Source organism: Nyctibius grandis, chromosome Z, assembly GCF_013368605.1.
Source record: "Nyctibius grandis isolate bNycGra1 chromosome Z, bNycGra1.pri, whole genome shotgun sequence".
Lineage (NCBI taxonomy): Eukaryota > Metazoa > Chordata > Aves > Nyctibiiformes > Nyctibiidae > Nyctibius > Nyctibius grandis.
This window is the reverse complement of record NC_090695.1, coordinates 12875912-12889663: the sequence shown is the minus strand read 5'-3', so window position 1 is coordinate 12889663 and position 13752 is coordinate 12875912. Positions and strand designations below refer to the sequence as shown.

Genomic DNA, 13752 nt, shown 5'->3' with positions numbered 1-13752 from the left:
GATTAACATACAAGAAAAAAAAATAAAAGCCCAAATTATTAGGTATCATAAAACTCTGTGCTTATATAAAGCCATGTTAAAAAAATTCGTAATCCTTTTTCAGAAAGGGATATTAGTTAGTCTGTTTTTATTGGACAGAAGTTCTTGGTGGAAAATTGAAGCTGCCAGGCTTCTGTTGTTGAAGACTGAGTTGCCAATGGTTGATAGTTTTTCTGATTTTGACATTGACAGGTAGCAAAAAGAAGCAAAAAAATAAAAGTGAAACTTTTGTGTTGAACTTATCAGGGCATAGGATGAAGAGATGACCATGCATGGACAGATGCTTCGGCCTTGTGCATAGGCTGTGACAGCAGTAGTTTGGGACCAAGCTGGGATGTCATCTGGCGGTTCTGGTCAAGTTTTATTCCTTCACTAGTCCTGGCCTCAAACTGACCTTGAGTGGATGAACTATATTGTCCTCTCATGTTCCTGCAATATGATGTAGCTGGTCTTATGATTAGGTAAAAGATGAGAAAAAGTAACAAGAGAGGGACAGCAAAGGTGTAGAGGAATGCACAATGGAAAAGATACAGTATACAGTGTGAGCAGGCTGAAACACTGTCTTGTCTAGTTTTGACAACCGCATGTCCTCATGAGTGTGTTGGTTTTGTCTTGCTGGTGTTAGAGGGATGTTTGAAATGATGCTCTCAGGATAATATAGAGGCTGTCAACCTCTCACCAGGCGATCCCTTAGATTTCTGTCTGTCCTCTCCACCCTAAAGGTCTGGTTTCAAAAAAACCCAGACAGCAGAATAGCCTGTATCTTCATTATTTAGTATCTGATGAGGGCTCATTTCTCTTATATACCAACCATTGTATTAGCAAGTCTTTATGTTTGGGCAGATGCTGTCTTTCTGCCTTCTTTTCATGCTTCTACTACCTACATTCATAGGTACAGAGTATTGCAACTTCTTAACTCTGCTTTCTAAATGCTGCACTCACTATTAGAGGGAGTCTTCTTTAACTAGTAATTATAACTAGACTCAAGGGGAAGAAAAGCAACTCAGAAATTACTTCTCTCTTCTGGAAACAACAAAGTTGCATAATGATAATTCTGAAGTCTCCCTGTCTGGAAAAGGAAATAGTCAAGCAATAATTTATCACAAATTCAGAATGGCACTAGCATCTTGTGCGAGAAGCTAAACTCCCTCAAATCACAGAATCACAGAATCAGCTAGGTTGGAAGAGACCTCTGGGATCATCGAGTCCAACCATTGCCCTGACACCACCACATCAACTAGACCATGGCACTAAGTGCCAAAATCCATTAACTTCAGTAGAAGTTAAATCAGGCCTTTATGTTGCAAAATAATTTTCAAATCTGTATTTTTCTATAGCTTTCATATGTCATTTTCCTTGCCTTTTCTGTCCAGTTCCTTATAACCTGTCCATGGGTTAGGGCTCAATTTCCTCAGTGGTTACCAGCTTCTATGGTTATTTTGCTGTCACAGAATTCATGAGTATACACACTTTTCTTCTTCAAAGGATAGCTTTATAATCTTTCTTTCATTACTTTCTAGCAAACTCATCAAGATCTGAGTTTGTTAAAAGATTATGGGTTTTTCTAAAGGCCTGTTTAGACCCTATCAATTGGGAATAGAAAGAAAAAAGTTACAAGTGAGAAGTGAAAAGGTGGGGGTTTCTCCTTTATAAATCAGATCTGCATTTATTTTGAAGAATTGCACAATTCCTTATACAGTCAAAAGTTATATATATTTGATTTACTTAATTAAGGAATGTATGCACACACATCTGCTATTCCTTTCATTGATCCAGTGTTGTTTGAAGAAAGAGCAACCACAAGGGGAAGCTGAAGCGAAATGATATTTTGACTTCACCAAGACTCGAAAGTAAATAATGAGAGCATATTTATGCCAAAACAAAACAAATGTTTTTTGATCCGGCTGCTAGTTGAGACTGGAATATTCACAGTAAATTCAGGAAGAATATCATTGGAACCTTTATATTTCTTGTGTTCTCATTACACTGTACTTCTTTACAGAAATGTGCAGTTATATTGTAAATAATGGAGAATTGTACTTGTTTACACTGAAGTCTTATTTACATCTAGTTGTGGAAGAATTCCATATGAGTGTATCTTGCTATCTGTGTGAGTCTCTGTTGAAGGCTGCGGGAGGCTGGGAAAGCACTGCGTATACAAATCTCCTTGATGAATCTATGACAGGGGAACTAAAACCTGGGTATTGTTCTAGATTTGAGCAAACACATTTGAATAATGCAACCATCTTGTATCAAAGCAAATGCTACTGTGCATCTTATGTGCTGCTTCCAGTTCAGGTTAGAAGCTGAAAAGCCAAAATATTTTGCACTGAGTTTCCCAATAGAGTGCAAAGACAAAGTTCAGAAAACAACCCAGGTGATTCTTGCATAAGAATCCTCTGTCCCACAGGCACTTTGCACTTTATGGGGAAGGGTAAGGTGAACTTAACCTCAGTTCAGAATCTTTTCAAGTTCCCATTTCATGCTTTACAACCTATTGTACGTGTTAATGGAATAGGTAGCTGCTGTTGTTTCTGGGAAGGGAAACACAGAAACTGTGGGGATTACTCTATGAGCTGGGCCACAAATAAAAGATCCTCTCTTTTTCCTAGTTCCCCATCTGTCTACCTGGCCAGTCAGGTTGTGCATTAGAACCCACAATATGGCTTCTAGTATAACGTAGCTTATGAAAGCAGGAACTGGTGACGTACATTAAAGAGAAGCAGAAACATTTCACGGAGTTTCTTACTCTCTTCTGATTCTTAGAGTGTTACCCTTACCAATTACTACTCACTGTAAGTAAATGAGAGAGGCTACATTGCTGATTGTAAACCCTTCCACATGCTCAGGAGCTTTTTATTTTTGAAGAGCTTGTAAATCTGCACAACTAGGTCAAGGTTTGTTCACAGTACTGGGAAGAAATTTATTGAAAGAAATCCATTGACAGTCCTAACATGGCAGTAGCAAATGGTTCAGTGCATTTGAAAGCATGTATGAATGTAATTGATCTTGCTATTGCAAAGATGTAGAAAACTTCTCAGAAACCATATACCATAACAAGAAAATTTTCTTCAAAGCCACATTTCCAGCTTCCAAAAGGTTTGCATGCTGAATGTTTCTTGTCCAGAATGTTCACATTACTGTAATTTGACATAGTACATTTTCTTAAATTTCAAATGGAAGACGTAGCAGAAGAATCCACTTATTGCTATAACTTTCAAAAGAAATGAGCTGCTGAGTTAGCCAAGTAGCTGATGAGGTTGCCATTTGTAAGTTCTGAAGACTTCAGACACTGGGATAAAGTTATAGCATCTCTGATGGTTTAGATTTTGTTACAGAAGTTTAAAAAAAAACATGTATTAGTACAAAGTCAAAAAAGGTCAGAGACAAAAGGCTTTATTATTCTCTCTGGCATTGCAATTAGCTTAACTTTCTGTTTAAGTGGGTAAAATCAGTGCTTAGTGAGGTATTGTGGGAGAAATCTTGAATCATTAGTGATACATATATGTATCTCTACAATGTAAATGTCTGTGTGTGTGACTGCATATGCGTCAACCAGCAGTAGATGGCTTAAACCTGATAATCTCCATAGTAAATGTGTACTTCCTCCCTTCCCTATATGTGCAATAGAGATAAGAATATGGTGCTCTGTGGATAAGTTTCATATATGTCTATCTTGTTTTGGTTGAATTTATTGTAAATTACTTTGTAATACAATACAAAGTTTGGATGGACTGAATTGCTTGGTTATATTGAAAGACTGGGAAAGTTAACTTTAAGAAGTCACAGGTAAAACTGTTCCAACATAACAGGCAATTCGTGTAATGTGATACAATCAAACGGAAGGCAAAAGGAGCAAAATCTCAATTTAGAAGCTCTTGTTAATGAAGTTAAAAAAATTACTGAACACCCGCTGAACTGTACTGAGAGAGGACACAGTTCATTCTTCAACCTCTAAAATTTTTTTTCAGACCTCTATTTATTGTGCTTTGTAGTGATACTCCTTTGTTTCCAAACAAATGATTCAAAGCCCTTCCTAGTTATAACATCCCTGCTTCATACCATTAGTCTTATGTTTTAACTTCCCTACACAAAAGAGATCCCACTTAAATAAGTTATGTGAGCATATCTGCCATAGTTGGACTCCCTGCTGAGGAGGGCTCCTGGAACCAAAAGGTGGCCCCAGCCCAGCACACTGGGACAAGCTCACTCCCCTTTGCCCCCACGCTTCACTGCTCTGTGTTATAATTGTACTGAATTCAAATGTATGGAGCTTTTGCTCTCAGTTCATATTAAAGACTGGTCCTGAAAGGTATTGAATAGGGCTGACCAATTAAAACATTTTTGAATGAAGCTGGGTTTTATCCACTTGGAATTGTTAAACTTTTTTTTTCCCCATGAATTTAAGCATCTTTGACAGTATCTGGATGTATTGATTGTCATTTCTTCCTATTTTACTCCATACAGTTTCATTTTCCATCCACACAGGTTTTTTCAGATACAAAATGGAGAAGAGAAACAAGGACAAAGCGAGGGCGGGGGGAGCAGCAGGGAAGAAAATTGCTGAGAAAGGAAAGAAAAACTGACACACACACCCCAAACCAGAAGAGTTTCTGTTTTCACAGAGGAACTTGCAGTTCTCCAAAGAGCTGGCAGGAATAATGTTAGTCTGGTACATAACCCAGGTTCTAGTACAGTCTATGCTTCTCATTGCAGGACACATATTTTTAGGGATACATTAATTTTAAAGTAGTATGTATTTTCTTATATTTATTAGGTGTTCAGTTTCCAATTTCAGAAATAAACAGGAATTATAGTATGCCCAAAAGGGGCTGCGTGACCACTCCCCAAAGGCATTGCCTGAACTGAAAACTTTAAAAGATTGTATAACCACAGCAAGGATATAACAAAATGCTCGGCTTCTCTAACCCGACAGGAAGATGTGCTACAATATCTCCACAGCCAATCAGCAGTACTACAAGCCTCAGACCAGGAAACTCTTTAAAGTACAGTATGTGTGAACATTGCAACAGGGACTTTCTCATTGCTGCTCTTTCTTTTTCTCTTCTTTATGCGTACAGGTCAGCAGAGTAAATGTGAAGTTACTCATGGCGAAATTTAACGCCATTAGCAGCCCCACAGAGGATGTTTCTGGTAACAGTCGAGCCTTCAGAGTCCCACGACAACCTGTCCATACGGCATTACAGACAAGGAAAGCAACACCTGAGAATTTTGCAAGTCAAGGAAATGCAGCTCCTCCTTCAGCACCCAGTAGCGTTCACAAACCTGTTCATTCTAAGCCTCCTGTGGTGGACAAGACTTCAACTGATGATAAACCAGAGAAGGATCTGAAGCCCCCATATTTGAAACCAGTGGCACAAAGGTTTGGGGTTCAGCTTAAGGCAACTAACAAAGAAAGAGACGACAATGCTGGATGCACTAAATCCCTCGCTAAAACCAGTGACTTGGCAAAAGAAGAGCCAAAGCCTCTGTATCCAAAACCTTCAGGGAACAAGTTCCTTAACTCTGCTCCTCATGAGAAAGAAAAAAATCCTCTGGGAACAAAACCAAATTCAAATTTCACACCACAGGAGAGTGAGGCAAAACCAGCATCTTCAAAAGTAACTGCAGTTAAGGAAAAGCTCAAGTCTACAACAACAGAAAAGAAGCCCAATCTTCCTTTCTCTAAACCACCTCTTGCACATAGATGTTCTCTAACTCACGACATCTCCCACAACGAAGACACTTCCAATAAAAATGTTTTTCTGCCAAAAGGACTATCAGGCCCTAGACGAAGTATCCACTCATTTAAAGCAGCAAAGGAAATGGATGAAAATAGTAACCATGCTGCAGAAGCTGCAGGCAGTCATTTTTCTAACATGGCTCTGAAGCCTTCTGGCCACAGGTCCAGCTCAGCTCAAGGCATCCACAAAAACATGGAGGAAAAGACTGAAGAAACGGGAATGAGTGCTGCCAAGAACATCTTTCTCAAGAAAATCATCCAGGAAGAATCAGGTTCTTCTTCTAAGTTCCACAAGGCAAACACAGCACTTGCTCCAGGAAGGCCATCAGGTGGATCACAAAAGATAAAAGATGGGGACAGGAGCTCAGGAAACCCGAAGCGGAAAGCCTTGCCTGCGCTGTTCAAGCTGGGCCAGTGCCCACAGAAGCCCAGCAGACCCTACAGCGTGGACCTGGAAAGGTTCCGGAAGAGCATCCCAAAACACAGTGAGTCCTCTCTGTTCGTGCTTTCTTGGTTATTGGCTTTTTTATGCATTTAGTACCTGATTCATTTCAGATGGAATCCCCTCTTCCGTTCAGAAATAACATGAGACACGGGCATCAAACAACCCCTTAAAGCTTTAACCTACGCTTGTGTCTCTTCTGTACAGGACAGAAATTAAAATGATATTCTCCCTCCCAAATAAATTGGGTTTATTTGTTTTTCAAAACTACTTAGATGTAGCTATAACTTGTGTCAGAGAGTTTAAGTATTTTTCTCAACAGATATTTAAGTCCTGACTTCCTATAAATGAGATGTTGATGTTGTGTGTCCTGTTCTTGACAGTAACTTCCTGGGCACAGGTTGAGGGCCACCAAAATGATATACTACAACCTGTAGTAACCACACTTTTTTTTTCTTCTTTTGCCTTTCACAATGACTAATCACAGCATGACCCTATAATTTGCTGTATTTTGAAGTTTGTTTAGAAAGTTGAAGACTATGCAAAATTGCAGAATCAATTGTTCCCACATGGAGCTGCATCAATTTTATACCCAGATCTGAATCCAAACTCCAAAAGCATCTCCTGGCCTTAGTGGTTTTGGTGAGGTTTGCATGACTTCAGTAGCGTGGCATTTAGTAGCACCTGAGGCTCTGCCTCCCTATTTTTGTGAAGACCCAAGCCTCTGAACTTTCTGATGATCACAATCCAGGCATGAGACGGTCTTGCATGTGATGAAAGCTTCTGTAAATACATTTGCAATATCTGGGAGGACACAAATCCTTGTGAAAAAAAGAAATTGCTGTGACTCCACTCCCGCAAAGATTTTTGCTTCAACAGATTCCTTTCACCACATAAGGCAAGTTGCAAAAACAATATAAGCTGTTTCTGAGGCACCCAAAATGTGCCCTTGAAAGTCTCATGCAAAAATGCAATTTCCTAGTTAGACCCACATATCCACAGTCTCCTCCTTGAAGGAGAGATCAGTTTTGCGGAGGTTCTGAATGGCCTTAATTCTCCCTTAAATCACTTGTATTTCAAACTTTTCGATTAAGGTTTTCCTCCATAGCTTTTAGGCACTCTTTGACAATTCTAAAAAGTTAAAATCAGCCACTCCAGTTGGAAAGGGTGATGCCAAATGACACATTTCTATTACAAGTTTTATAGTGGCTGAAAGAGGCTTTTTCTTTTTTCTTATAGCACAAAGTGCTAGGAACTATGATTGCATAAGAAATTCTGATCACATTTTAAAATCAAAGTTTTAAGTTCTATGGGACCAGAGGAAAACTGTTCTTGATCTCAGTGCATGAGAGAAACAAGGACAGAAATAAAAATGCATTACTGTGTTAAATTTTTATACTAGGGCCTTTTTTTTCATTTCTTTTTTTTTTTTTTTAATGCACTGCTATCTGCATTGAGCTCAGGAAGCAAAGAATATATTCAATCCTTACATATATATTTTTAGCTCAAGTAATTTTAACCAGTTATGTCCTGCAACTAATTGTGTCAGGTGATACACACCCCTGAGTAATTTCTGATAATGACGGGCATTTCACCTACATTAGCCTGCCTTAACCATCTCTTAGATTAAATTAAACAGATCAAACTTAAATTTTTAGTGTATTCAGTGGGAAATGGAGACGCCCAATTGCGTGATTCAGAGCACTGAAGTTAGATGCCTAATGTAGCTGACAATAGATGCTCTGAATAATTCCACACAGTGAAGGTATAGTACAGCAGGAACATTCATGTAATTTAATTGATACAAAATTTGTCCTTGTGCCTTCTGTATTTAGAATACAGTGTGGATTGTGCTTCAGCAGTTTTGAATGCACATAAGACTGGTCTTCCTGAGACAGAAGACATTCAAAGGGGTTATGACCGGACGAAAAAGCTTAGAGCTGACATTTTCTAAAGACAAAAGCCACAATAAAAGCACAGAATGTGCATGGAACTATGTATTCTGTTGTTATTAATTCCACTCAAAAATCTGGGGCGTATCAGTAACATAAAATGTACTTTCTTGTCAGCTACTACATTCTGATTTTCCTGTGTTACGCTACAGTTATGGAAATGTTCTCACAAATCCATTATGAGGGCCAGATCCTCAAACAGTGTAAATCTGTGTATCTCTTTAAAAGAAATATGCCAATATACAACAGTCTGAGCAGCTGCCCCTTCTCCATAAAGCCCTGTTCAGCACGACTAGTTTTACTAAAGTGCCCAGAGCAGTCCAAAATGGAAAGGCAGCATTTTCAGCAAATGACACCAGAAATGTTCTGATTAAACAAAAACAATAAGAGCTTTGCTGGCTAGAACTTTGAGAAGTCCTGACAAAGGCTGGAAACACCCAAAACTGCAAATAATTTTTTAAAAATACATTTTTAAATTTACTTTTATGTAAATAATGGAGGAATTATTTTATTTGTTTGTTTATTCAATCATTTAATTTTTTTTTCTGGTTCCCATGCAGTTACAGACACAAAGCATTTTTTCATCCTCTTTTTAAAAATGAGGTTTAGAAATATTTATGCTATGCATTTAAAATGAATCACAGAATCACAGAATCACAAAATCACAGAATGTTAGGGATTGGAAGGGACCTCGAAAGATCATCTAGTCCAATCCCCCTGCCGGAGCAGGATTGCCTAGACCATATCACACAGGAACGTGTCCAGGCGGGTTTTGAATGTCTCCAGAGAAGGAGACTCCACAACCTCTCTGGGCAGCCTGTTCCAGTGTTCAGTCACCTTCACCGTAAAGAAGTTTTTCCTCAAATTTAAGTGGAACCTCCTGTGCTCCAGCTTGCACCCATTGCCCCTTGTCCTGTCAAGGGATGTCACTGAGAAGAGCCTGGCTCCATCCTCTTGACACTTGCCCTTTACATATTTATAACATTAATGAGGTCACCCCTCAGTCTCCTCTTCTCCAAGCTAAAGACACCCAGCTCCCTCAGCCTCTCCTCAGAAGGGAGATGTTCCACTCCCTTAATCATCTTCGTGGCTCTGCGCTGGACTCTCTCTAGCAGTTCCCTGTCCTTCTTGAACTGAGGGGCCCAGAACTGGACACAATATTCCAGATGCGGCCTCACCAGGGCAGAGTAGAGGGGGAGGAGAACCTCTCTTGACCTGCTGACCACACCCCTTCTAATACACCCCAGGATGCCATTGGCCTTCTTGGCCACAAGGGCACACTGCTGGCTCATGGTCATCCTGTTGTCCACTAGGACCCCCAGGTCCCTTTCCCCTATGCTGGTCTCCAACAGCTCTGTCCCCAACTTGTACTGGTACATGGGGTTGTTCTTGCCCAGATGCAGGACTCGACACTTGCCCTTGTTATATTTCATTAAATTTCTCCCCGCCCAACTCTCCAGCCTGTCCAGGTCTCTCTGAATGGCTGCGCAGCCTTCCGGTGTGTCAGCCACTCCTCCCAGTTTTGTGTCATCAGCGAACTTGCTGACAGCGCACTCTAATCCCTCATCCAAGTCATTAATGAATATATTGAATAGAACTGGTCCCAGAACCGACCCTTGCGGAACTCCGCTAGACACAGACCTCCAACTGGACTCTGTCCCATTGACCACTACTCTCTGCCTTCTTTCCTTCAGCCAGTTCACAATCCACCTCACTACCCGATCATCCAGACCACACTTCCCCAGTTTAGCTGCGAGGATGCTGTGGGAGACCGTGTCAAACGCTTTACCGAAATCGAGATAGACCACATCCACAGCTTTACCATCATCTATCCACCGGGTAACATCCTCATAAAAGGCTATCAAGTTGGTTGAGCAAGACTTCCCGTTGGTGAAGCCATGCTGAGTGCCCCTAATGATCCCCCTATCCTTGATGTGTCTAGAGACAGCACCAAGGACAAGTTGCTCCATCACCTTTCCGGGGATGGAGGTGAGGCTGACCGGTCTATAGTTACCCGGGTCCTCCTTCCTGCCCTTTTTGAAGACTGGAGTGACATTCGCTTTCCTCCAGTCCTCAGGCACCTCTCCCGTTGCCCACGACTTAGCAAAGATGATGGAGAGTGGCCTAGCAATGACTTCCGACAGCTCCCTCAGCACCCGCGGATGCATCCCATCAGGGCCCATGGATTTATGGACGTCCAGATTGCTTAATTGGTCCCTGACCCAGCCCTCATCAACCAAGACAGATTCCTCCTCTATCCTGACTTCTTCTGAGGCCTCAGGGGTCCGGGGCCCCTCAGGACAGCCTCCAGCAGTATAGACAGAGGCAAAGAAGGCATTCAGTAACTCTGCCTTCTTTTTATCCTCTGTCTCCAGGACCCCCACCTCATTCATCAGTGGGCCTACATTGCCTCTAGTGTTGGCTTTACCTGCAATATATTTGAAGAAGCCCTTTCTGTTGTCCTTGACCTCTCTTGCAAGGTTTAATTCCAAGGAGGCCTTAGCTTTCCTAGTTGCCTCCCTACATCCTCTGACAACAGACTTATATTCCTCCCAAGTGGCCAGCCCCTCCTTCCACGATCTGTACACCCTCTTCTTCCACTTGAGTTTGCCCAGCAGTTCCCTGTTCAACCATGCAGGTCTCCTGGTACCCTTCCTTGACTTCCTACCTGTTGGGATGCTCTGATCTTGAGCTCGGAAGAAGCAGTCCTTGAATGCTAACCAACTAATTGGGCCCCCTTACCTTCTAGTACCCTGTCCCATGGGATTTCCCCTAGCAATTGCTTGAAAAGGCCAAAGTTGGCCCTCCTGAAGTCCAGGGTTGTGATTCTGCTAGCTATTCTGTTCCTGCCACATGAGATCCTGAACTCTACCATCTCATGGTCGCTACAACCAAGGCTGCCCTCAACCTTCACCTCTTCAACCAGACCCTCCTTGTTAGTGAGGAACAGATCCAGCAGCGCTCCTCTCCTAGTTGGCTCATCCACCATTTGCATCAGAAAGTTATCATCAACGCACTGGAGGAACCTCCTGGACTGGGGATGGCTGGCTGAGTAGGCCTCCCAGCAAATATCAGGGTAGTTGAAATCCCCCATGACAACCAGGCCCTGTAATTGAGAGACTGCTCTCAGCTGCCTGTAGAAGGCCTCATCACCGTCCTCATCCTGATCCGGTGGCCTGTAATAGACACCCACAACAGTATCACCCCTGCCAGCCTGCCCCTTAATTCGCACCCACAAACTCTCAACTCGCTCCTGATCCGCCTCTGGACAGAACTCAATACATTCTAGCTGCTCACTCACATAAAGAGCAACTCCACCACCTCTCCTTAGCGGCCTGTCTTTCCTGAACAGGACATAGCCATCCATGACCACATTCCAGTCATGCGAGGCGTCCCACCAAGTCTCTGTAATTGCCACTAGATCATAGCCCCCCGACCGAACACGGATTTCTAACTCCTCCTGCTTATTCCCCATGCTGCGTGCATTGGTGTACAGGCATTTCAGGGAGCGAGCTGGGCACACCGATTTCATCCCAGATTCACCCCCTGATTTCACCCCAGGGGGATGGGGGGCCTCCTGGTCTACCTCAACACTAGAGCGTTGCCCCAGTGGTGCAAGCCCAGCTACCACCCCATCCCCCTTCGAATCTAGTTTAAAGCTCTCCTTTGAGACACACTCAAAGACATACTGTTCACATACTGTGAACAGGGCTGTAAGGACAAAACCAGTTGTCACCGGATCTCCAGTTGTCACTAACCAACACTAGTGCAGCCATCAGCCTGGATGCATTGCACTGGGAACATGAGCTAAGGATGGAGCTGCCCAGTGTGGTGGCACAGGTTATTCTCCAAACGTTGCAAAATATACACCCAGCTAAGTAGAACTGAAGGGTTAGACATGGTCTTCTCTACCTCACAGTCTTTGGGTCAGGGCAAGACTGAAAGATTTAGAAACTACATCAGTACAAAGCTGACGAGTTTTCAAAGCAAAGTTCATAGTGGCCCTGAACTTCACCCTTCCCCTGTAGAGCTGCAATGTCGAACTTGATGTTCTGTTTGGCTTTAATTAATGCAGCTCGTTTCTTTGTGGCCAGAACTCTCTGTAGAACAGTTCTGGTGGAGAGACCAGGTGTTCTAGAGTGAATCCTGAACAAACTCATTTTCATCGCTGCTGGGTTTCTTGGAACGTTAAACTCGAATGACAAAACCTACCTGCTTCAGAAAGGCAGTTAAACTGAATTGTTTCCTTTTTTTTTTTTTTAACTGTCATTTCAAGAATCAAAGTCATGTCAGGAAGATACCACCCCCACAGCACAAATTCTTCCTGCTCATTACTTTGTCCAGATAAACAGCAGCTTGCCATAAATGCATAATTTGCTGCTGTGATTCAGGTGCTGAGTAAAAAGAAGAACAAGCAAATGGAAATGGTTTTCCCATCCAGCAAAGCTTTCTGAGACCTACCCTTTGGGAGTTTTGATCTGTGCTAGGGCAAAAGTTAGGCTTTGTGTTGGCCTTTAAGGAGAGAAGAGCTCCACACATGGTCATTGTTATACTTGTGTTAGGGGCATGTGCCTGGGGTGCAGAAAACCTTCTACTGCCTGATTTAAACCAGGAGTTTGAACTCAGCTGTCTCAGAAGTATCAATTCACCCCTTTTTCTCTGGTTGTTATCCTCTCGCATGAAAGCTGCTTTACTCTTCTTTTCATCATCAGGTATTCACTGGGCATGAAACAACTTTAAACGTTATAGGCTAAAGGAATCATCTTAGATGCAGCAGTCTTATTCGTGTATGCGAGGAGGATTTAAACTGTCCACCATGCCTGCATGAATACTAAGGGATGCTGTTTTGGTGTTGGCCTTGCTTTGGATTAGAAATTTTCACCTTGTCCTGAAAAACTTTTCTTGATAAAACTTCTGCAGATAAAACTTCTGCTGAGGAAGCTTGACTATTGATGCATTACTATTTTCCACTGAAGGCAGGCTTTAAGAAATTCCTGTCTGGGCCTGTGAATACATGTCACTCTGGTAAATTCCTGTGTTATGCCTCATTACAGCAATTTTCCATGAGAGTAGATCATATTTACATCAGCTCAGAATCAATGAGATGCATGTGCTTTCTAGACTCAGAAAATAATTCTAATGATACTGTTTTATAATAAAAATCCAAAGTGAAAACAGGGCTTTGTTAGATAAAAAAAGAGAAGCAAAGTAATTTTGCTAACAGCTTTCCATGTGAGGCCACAACCGTACTGTTGCTTTCAGAGGAGAACTGCACCCAGGCTGACCTCAGTGGGATCGTGCATGTACAGACGGCCACCCACACTAAGTCATTTGAAGGCTCAGAGTCCCTAGCACTCTAAACACCTCTGAAAGCCTCGTGAACAATCAACGCTAGGGCTTCAGCTAGAGAGAAGATTCTGAGCTGTACTGGAAGAAACAAAAGGAAACTGGACTGAATCTAGAAGAAAAGAAGACATGTAAGAAAATTCTCACTATTTATAATTTGCATTATGGTTGTGTCTGCAGTTCTTGTTGAGGTTCTGCTCTGTGATGGATTGTGTACCCACACAAGGGAC

At 42.0% G+C, this 13752-nt stretch overlaps 1 protein-coding gene across 2 annotated transcripts in view; it reads left to right on the top strand.

Annotated features, from left to right (window-relative positions):
- Positions 1-5138: 5138 nt before the first annotated feature.
- FYB1 (FYN binding protein 1) overlaps positions 5139-13752 on the top strand; it is a 46164-nt gene continuing 37550 nt past the window's right edge. The window contains exon 1 of one of the 2 annotated variants that reach the window (XM_068423491.1): positions 5139-6267. In XM_068423491.1, coding sequence (XP_068279592.1) covers positions 5148-6267 — 1120 coding nt within the window. In that variant the 5' untranslated portion in view covers positions 5139-5147. The remainder of the gene's footprint in view (positions 6268-13752) is intronic. The other variant, XM_068423490.1, reaches the window with a different exon arrangement.